This window comes from Fonticula alba (genome assembly GCF_000388065.1).
Source record: "Fonticula alba strain ATCC 38817 unplaced genomic scaffold supercont2.1, whole genome shotgun sequence".
In the NCBI taxonomy this organism is placed as follows: Eukaryota; order Rotosphaerida; family Fonticulaceae; genus Fonticula; species Fonticula alba.
In genome coordinates this window covers 3,038,247-3,046,405 of record NW_009242971.1, presented here as the reverse complement: position 1 = coordinate 3,046,405, position 8,159 = coordinate 3,038,247, and the positions used below count along the sequence as shown (strand labels likewise).

General features: G+C 66.6%; 3 protein-coding genes across 3 annotated transcripts; 2 read left to right on the top strand and 1 right to left on the bottom strand.

The window, feature by feature from the left end:
* Positions 1 to 21: 21 nt before the first annotated feature.
* On the top strand, positions 22 to 1,585 carry H696_00647 (hypothetical protein; the record flags this gene model as incomplete). Its single annotated transcript, XM_009494528.1, has 2 exons — positions 22 to 940; positions 1,124 to 1,585. The coding sequence occupies exons 1-2, from the start codon at positions 41 to 43 to the stop codon at positions 1,583 to 1,585; spliced, it is 1,362 nt and encodes a 453-aa protein (XP_009492803.1). The 5' UTR covers positions 22 to 40.
* Positions 1,586 to 1,698: 113 nt separating this feature from the next.
* On the bottom strand, positions 1,699 to 3,248 carry H696_00646 (hypothetical protein). Its single transcript, XM_009494527.1, has 3 exons — positions 2,847 to 3,248; positions 2,515 to 2,665; positions 1,699 to 2,358 (listed from the first exon to the last, which is right to left on the bottom strand). Exons 1-3 carry the CDS (start codon positions 3,138 to 3,140, stop codon positions 1,826 to 1,828), a joined length of 978 nt encoding a protein of 325 aa, XP_009492802.1. The 5' UTR covers positions 3,141 to 3,248; the 3' UTR covers positions 1,699 to 1,825.
* A 418-nt stretch (positions 3,249 to 3,666) lies between these two features.
* H696_00645 (hypothetical protein) lies at positions 3,667 to 6,867 on the top strand (the record flags this gene model as incomplete). Its single annotated transcript, XM_009494526.1, has 5 exons — positions 3,667 to 4,137; positions 4,267 to 4,347; positions 4,515 to 4,575; positions 4,750 to 4,915; positions 5,010 to 6,867. The coding sequence occupies 5 exons, from the start codon at positions 3,667 to 3,669 to the stop codon at positions 6,865 to 6,867; spliced, it is 2,637 nt and encodes an 878-aa protein (XP_009492801.1).
* Between the last annotated feature and the right edge of the window lie 1,292 nt (positions 6,868 to 8,159).

The window sequence follows — 8,159 nt, the reverse complement described above, 5'->3', positions numbered from 1 at the left end:
CCCCCCCCCTCCTCCCTTGTCCCTGGGTCTACGCCCCGATATGACGAAGCTCAGCCCGCCGGCCCTGCCGACCATTGGCCATGTCGATCCCAAGGCCTCGACGGACGTCTCGGTCGCCGATCCCACCTCTGCAGATGCCTCGACCCTGGACCAGGGCACGGCTCCTTCCTCGGCGGCGGTCCTGGCTGGTGCCGGGCCCGACCTGCTGGCCGGGATGACGCGCGGGCAGAAGCACCAGCTCCGCCGGACCAATCCCCTCCTGTACAACCGCGTGAAGAGCATCCGCGTATTGCGGCTGCGCAACCTGCTGCCGATTGATCGGCGCCTGCCCCTCGTGGCGTCATACACCGAGACCTCCTCGGCACGGGAAATCCCGGCCGAGTTTATGGCGGTGGCCCGTGCAGCGGCCACCGAGGCCGACGGGTCACAGGGCGGTCTGCAGACCACCGACGGGGTGCCCGCGTCGCTGCACTATCTGAATGAGTTCATCCGATGCCTCGGCAGCGCGCCGATCATCCTCAGCAGCAAGGTCTTTGATATTCACAGCCCGGCCAAGGAGCTGACCGAGACCATGGCCTGCTTCGCGGCCTGCTTCTCGCACCTGCTGGCCAAGCAGGCTCTCAAAACCGCCTCCAAGAACATGTTCCGAAAGCGGACCTCCCCCCTGGTGACCGATGCTTCGCGCATCAGTGGGCTGGCCGCGGCGGCTCTCGGCGGCTTTGACCCGCAGGACTCCAAGCACACGGCCTTGCTGGCCGTTGGCGATGGATCCACCCCCCGTGGCGGAATCATGTTCGCCTGCCGGACCAAGTGGCAGTGCTTCAGCATCGATCCCCTGATGAAGGTCAAGGGGCCCTGGTCGGAGGTGAATCGCCTGGTCCCGGTCCGCTCCACCATCCAGGCCTTCAACCTGGACGATCACTGTGGCGACATGGAGGTGGTGCGTTCTCCCTCTCTCCCTCTCTCTCTCTCTCTCCCTCTCTTTCTCCCTCTGTCTCTCTCTCTCTGTCTGTCTCCATCGTTTGTCTCCTCTGTGGCAGCACCAGCTGACATGGTATTGCTCCTTCAATCTCCCGGACGCTTCTTGGCGTGTCGTCTTCTTCTGGTCGCGTTGGTGCCGCAGAAAAACATTGTCCTTGTTCTCATGCACTGCCATGTCGGTGTAAATGAGGCCCTCCGTTACTTGCTGCCGCCGTACCGGAAAACCTGGCCCGAGAAGGTGGGCATCATTTCCTGCCCCTGCTGCAATTTCGCCCAAATTCAAGAGTCCCTCTTTGGCCTGCCCCCGGTGGATGTGTGGTACGATGTGCACTGCCTGTCCAAGGACAACGAAATGCGCGTGTGGCATGTGGCCACCCCGAGCCAATGGGAGGCTCTGCGTCGCGGAGTGGACGAGTGGGATGCCAGCGTGCAGACGATCATCGCCGAGAATGATGATTTCCTGGCCCGGCGCACGCGCGAGGGGGTGGAAGCCGCCGCCGCCGCCGCTGCCGCCGCCGCCGCCTCTGCCGCCCCTGACGCCACCGCCGAGGCCACCACCGCCTCGGCTACCCCTGCGACGACCGCCTCGGCTCCGAGCCAGTAGCCGCCGCCCTCCACGCGTGCACCTGTGCCAAATCGACATCTGCCCATTTCATCATCGCCCCCTCCCCCCATCTCCGCTCATAGAATAATTCATCTCTGATTTAGACACCGCTCTTTGGAAGGGGAAATGTGTCTATGGGGGGGTTGGCCGGGCACAGAGGACCGAAGTCGGGAGAAAAGCAAAGAGCAGGGAGGGGTGGAAAAAAAGAAGCTCCAAGAGAGAGGGAAAGAGAGAACGGCACTACATCTTAGAATGGAGCCAGGCACGCAGGTCCACCAGCGCACCGGTCAGGGTACCAAGCAGGATGCTGACCACCGAGAAGGACCGCACCATGGACTGGGCATTCTCCGAGGGCGAGCGCAGCGGGCCGCTTGAGGAGCCAGCAGCGGAGGCTGCCCCGGTCGGCAGGAGCGGCCGCGCCGACTGCCCCAAAAGCAGGCCATCCTGGCTGAGAGCCATGCGCTGGGTCTCAATGCCAAAGAGCCGGCCCCGGCGGAAGAGCATCGCTCCATAGAGGCCGGTTAGCACTAGGGATGCCACGCCGAAGGAGACGGTGCCCCGGAGATGAGGCCCCCAGCGCTGGATGGCCGACGGCTCGGACGGGGGAGCGGCGATCGCCGCCGGCTCCGCGGCCGTCGAAGACTCCTCGGCGCTGGACTTGCCCCGGGTCAGCAGGTGCGTCATGCCGAGGGACACGGCGCCGGCCACCGTGAAGAAGGTCGCGCAAAAGAGACCCGCTCGGGCGGCAGTGACCATGCCATTCATGAAGAGAGCTGCCGGTTGCCGCGCAAGCCCGGCAGACGGGGGAAACACCGCGAGACAATGGGGGAATGAGGGGATGGCGCAAGGTCAGGGGGAGGGGCGGGGGGGGGGAGGAGGCCGGCGAGTCAGAGAACTAACAAGACCGGCAAGAAGACAAGGGGACGTACATGACAACATAACCGGCGCACGGGCAGTGTGGAACTTCATGCGATCCGCGCTGGAGAGGGAATTCAGCTTGATGGTCGGGTCGACGTCGGCCCGGCCGAAGCGCTTCAGCCGACGGTCCCAATCGGCCGAGGAGGTGGCCACAGAGCCAATCTTGAAGGGGTCGGTGACGATGCACGGCGCTGTCAGTCACACTGCATGGCACATGCCACAGGGGAAGGGGGGGCAGGAAGGAAGAGAAAAAGTTCGAAAGACGACAGGACCCGGAGGGCGCGGGCGGGAGAGAGAGGGAGAGAGAGAGAGAGAGAGAGCGAGCGAGAGCGCGCGAACGTACCACACCGCCACCAACAAACCCCAGCACTGAGCCGGCCACGAAGGCCCGGCTGAAGTTGATCACCTCGTTGGTCTCCAGGTAATCCCGCGAGCTCTCGAGGGGGGAGCCATCAGCCGAGCGGGCGAAGTCCTCCGGCGGGTAGGAGAAAGGGTTCGTCTGTCCGGCATGCAGGCGGGCCAGATCACGCTTGATTGCGGCCCAATGCGCGGAAAAAGAGGGCCAGACGCCCTGGGCAGGGCCGGGCGTTTGCGGGCCGTCCGAATTGGCCATGGGAGAGGGAGCAGACGAGGACATGGGAAGGGGCCTGGGGGTCGGGCAGACGACGTGGGAAAGGAGTGCGGAGAGTTTCGTGTATAGGGGGAGAGGGAGGGGGAGGGGACGGGGGGAAGACGGGAGAAGGCGAGGGGGGTGTCCGGCCATCGGAGGTGTCCGTGTGGCAGGGCCACGCCGCCTCTTGTACATCGCCGCGGATGCGCCCGGCCCCATGCCCTCCCCCCCAGTCAACCTCCCCCGAGGAACAGCCGTCGGGGGGGGGGGGGTCGTGCTCGCGCTCTGGAGGGCCTCGATCGGCCGCTTCGTTGGCACGTGCGGCAGGTCATTGTTCAGATCGGCAACATCTTCCGGGGTATTTGGGCCGGTGTCTCTCTGGCGGGGGGGCAACGGTCGCCGCGGCGGTCCAGAGCAACCCCTCCCGTCCTTGCGGCCCCCCTCTCCGCTTTCCCGTTCCCCCTCTCCCCTCGCCGCACGCCCAATTACACCCGCCCCCCCCCCCCTGCCGCCAGCCGCGCTATCCTGGCCGCCCCTCTTTCGAGTTCGGCACATGGGGGACACCTTGAGTGACCACTCCGGGGGGACTCCCCTGGAGAAGTCGGCGGCGGACCCCTTCCTCCCGCGGTATACGCTGGTTCGGACGCCGGCCCGGTCCCAGGGCGGCCGATCCGGATCGGCCGGCCCCTCGCCGGCGCTCCCGGCCATGGATGAAGACACATCTCCTCCCATGCCACCGGCTCCCCTTCTGGCTTCGAGCATTCCCCCTTTGGCTACTTCTTCCTCGCAACTGATGGCCTCGCTCCGCCAGGCTGATCCCTCCCTGAGTGTAGGCCCGGCCTCGGGGGCACCGGCGCCGGGCGACCTGTCGCCATCACGATTCCGCGGCGGGGCATACCTCCAGAGCCGGCCCGCTTCCGCACCGCGGCCGCCCCTCCGCGGCCATGGGGACATCCCCCTCCCCCACGCTGATCGCTCCTTCCTGGCCATTTCCGATCGTAAGCGCGCGTTAGCCTCATCTCAGGTACGCCGAGCTCGGATGCGTCCTCCGGCGCTTCCCTGTCTTCCCTTCCTCCCCCCTCTCCTCTTGCCATGCGACTCCCCTCAACATGTGTAAGTCACTGACAGGCATGGCCCCGATGCACTTGCGAAGCGTTCGCGCGAGGTCCTTCTGGATCAGGTTAACAAGCTAATGCAGCGCCGGGATCACCTTGCGTCCACGGTTCGGCAGATGGTACCCCCCTTGGCTCCCTTTCTCCCCATCAAACTCCCCGCCTTCTACTGACCATGGACTCTTGTGCCGCCGCTGGTGTTGCCCCCCGTCTGCCGCCGACGGCGATGACGACGACAACCAAGCGCGAACACCATTTGAACCTCTGTTCGCGGCTGGTGGCCCGACAGCTGCTCAAGGCCGATGCCACGCCTGATGATGTGGCCCTCCTGGCGGTTGATGGGCTCCGAGGTGTGTGTGGCTTTTCCCCGCCCCCACCACCACTGCCCGTGCTTTCCTTTGTGGCCTCTCATGCGTTTGACCCTGGAGATGCATGCTACTCACTCCGACCCTCGCCCGCGCCTCTGCTCCCGCCCCCCCCCCCCTCTCCTGCCCCTCCTCCGTGTGCCCTCCAACCTATCCCAGATATGGCTGCACGGATCGACCGCGGCGAGTGTCGGCGCTTTTCTTCCCAGTCCAGCGACGTTCCTGCCGATGGCACTGATGACGATCTCATCGGCTCGTCGCAACTCCTGTCGGAGCTGCGGAGCCGGGTGCAGGAGAAGCAGGCCCGGCTGGCTGACATTCAGAGGTACTCCCGGCAGAGGATGCCCTTGCCCCAAGTGACCCCCCTCTGTGGGGTTGTCCGTTTGCTGATATGTCCCCGACCACTGTCCCCTCGAAAGGCGCCTCCGTGAAGTTCAACAATCCTCGAACACGGCCAAAGAAGCTGCTTCCGACATTCCGGCAACCGGCAATGTGCACCGTGCCAACAGCCCATCCAGACGGACATCCATCACCCGCGGCTCGCTGGGCAGCAACTCCGCCCCGGGAGAAGCGACCTTGGCCACGGGGGGCCCGGTGACTGCATCTCCAGCTGCTCCTGCCCGGCCTGTCGCTGCGGCACCGCCGATCGCGGTCCCGAGCAGCGATCAGTTGTCACCCCCGCCAAGCGCCGACGTGGCGGCCATCGGAATGTCTTCCCCAGTGGCGAATGGGGCCAGCAACCAAACCACGCCGAGTCCCCCCGATGCCCTGGCTTCTGCTGGCTCTGGCGATGATGCTCCTCCAAAGTCCCCGGCCTCGGCCGAGCCTGCGGATGCTGCCCCCACCTGGCAGCCCTCCTCCGCCGAACGGAGGCCCACAGGTCGGCCGATCCCCCTTCCGCCAGTCTCTCCCCTTCCCTCGAGCAAGCGCCCGCGCCATGACAGTTCGCCTGGGCAGCCCCCTCGCCTGGACCGGCACTTTCACACACCCGAGCGCCCCACCCGGCCTGCTGGTTCTCTGGCAGTGAGCACCCCCCAGCCTGGCGGGGCACCCGTCCCAGGGGGGGACCTCGATTTCACCACCCCCCGGCGCTCGCAACTCCTGTCAAACCTGCTGGCCTTCTCGCCGATTGAGCCCAGCCAGGTGCCGGGGCCTGATGGCATGTCGCCACTGGACAACATCTCCATCCCCCTGGCATCGTCGGATCTCAGCCCCACGAGGGCTTCCTCCCCGAGAAGCCAGCCGCCGCCCCCGCCGGTCGCCTCGCGCCCGGCCTCGTCATTGGCCAAACCCTTGCAGCCCGGTACTGGGTCGGGTTCGACTTCGGTCCCGACTTCGACCCCAGCTTCAGCCCGGGACCTGGGCCCCGCCTTGCCAGCACTTGCGCCCGTCATCTCGCCGGCCCTGCAACGGCGGCTCCCGCCGACCTCCTTCCCGGGCACGGCGTCGCCACTGTTTGTTCGGCCCCGCCCGGCCCCGGCCACATCCTTGCAACGCCGCGTCGGGTCGCTGGCGGCCGTGGTAGCCACCGCGTCCGCCGAACCCGCCTCCCCCAGTCCGATGACTGCCCTGGCTGCCGGCGCACCATCCGCCGCCGTCGCCGCCGCCTCCTCCTCCTCCTCCTCTTCAGATCTTTCCCCTGTACACTCACAGCAGGACCACCGTCCATTTGGAGATGATGCTGACGATGGTCTGTATCAGCACCCGCAGCACCCGCAGCACTCGCGGCAGCAGCAGCAGCAGCAGCAGCAGCAGCATGATCATCTTCATCAGGCTTTGAACTTCCAGACCCCAGGCCCGGCTACCCGGCGCTCGCGCCCTGGCGAGCCTGCCAGCTTGTCGGCCTTCCCCCCGAGCACCTTTGACACCGTGCCTGCTTCCCTCACTCCAGGCCACCCATCGCTGCTGTCCACTCGCCACGGCAATCACCACACTCAGGGCACATTTGGGCCTGAGTTCCTGTGGGACGCCCCGGCACCTGCCCCGGGGACCCCGGTTCCGAGCCGGACACCCGGCCCTGGCCCTGTTGGCGGTGCCCCCAGGCCGGCTGCCACGTCGGATAATCCCTCTGTGGGGATGATGGGCGGGCATGCGCCGCGCGGAATTGCCGGCACCCCTGACCTCCGAGCGCAGCTTTCTCATCGAGACAGAGTCGCCATGACCGGACACTCGATTGATGCTCTGCGCACCCGCCGGCAGGTGGATCTCTGGCCCGCACGGGTGGTCCTGCAGGGGCTGACGCGGCAGGGTCGCCGGCTGGGGTCGTGGGCCGGCTGAGTCGCCGGCATGTGATCGGGTATCATTGTAATACATGTGATACACATTCCGTCATCCAATATTACCCGACACCACCATTATACCCGGAGCACGGGCAGGTGAGACCATCTCCCTGGGGCGATCCCGGCAGGGGGGGCGGCTCTTGTGTGTCTGGTTCCCCCGCCCGACCACACACACACATACACATACACACATACACACTCACGCCTGGCTTCCCACCTTTCACTGTCTGGAATGGTACACTTACGGGGCCCGGGCAGCGGGCGTGTGGGGTGTACACGCATTGTGCATGGGTGCTGATGGGTACCCGAACGTGTTTACAGCGCGCCAACCAGGGGCGGCGGAGCCGGGCAGGCGGGGGATGTTCGCCGCATTCATGGTCCCACTTGGTTGATCTCCCCTTTGGGAGAAGGAGCCTGGGGGGTGGGGGTGGGGCAGCAGCTGTTCTGGCGCAGGGCGCGAGGTGTGCTACGGCACCCCTTCTTCGTGGGCCTGGCCTTTCCGCGCTGGGGCCAGTGTCTCGATGACTTTGTCAACAAAGTGGCATTCCAGACGGTCGAGGGGGGGGGGGGAATGCCCCGCGCGTCTTCTGGATGGCTGCCGCCCTGTGCAGCCCCCGCTCGCGGAGCGGCCTGATCGTGCGCGCGTGTTTGGCCGCTGGATCCCCCCGTCGGGCGGGGGGTCCTTTCTCCGGGCCCCTTGCGGGCGGACTAACCCAGGCCGGCCGGATGCGGGCAACCCCGTTGGCGGCCAGCGCTTCGGCGGCCACGGCATCCACCCCGGGATGCCGGCCACGGATGATTTCACTCCAAGCCACCGGCAACAGGTATCCCCCGCTCGCCCGAGGGAAGGGGGCGCGTCCTTCCTGGGCCGGATGTTATTGCCTGATCAGACACCCCACAATGACAAGTCGTGCCCCCCCCCCCCCCCCCCCCCCGCTGCCGGTCTCCCACCCAGGGGGACGGGGCTAGACATGGCCGTGTTCCAAATCCAGGCGCGAAGGATCCCCCACACAGGGTCGAGATCGCGCTGGGCCGCCGGCCCCGGCCTCTAGGCCCTTCTTGCGCACACACATGCATATACATACATCCACGTTCCCGCCACCCGGTCCCTCCCCCTGGTCGCCACTTTGGCACGCACTAGGCCCATCCCGACGAAGGGCGGCGACATCGAAACCCAGCTTCTCCGGTCGCCTCGCCGCCAGGGCTGGCTCCCATACGGCTGAGAGCTTTTCGGCCGCTCGCGCTCGCGCGAGCCTCCAGCCGGCCCTAGCCCGATCCTCCCCCCCCCCC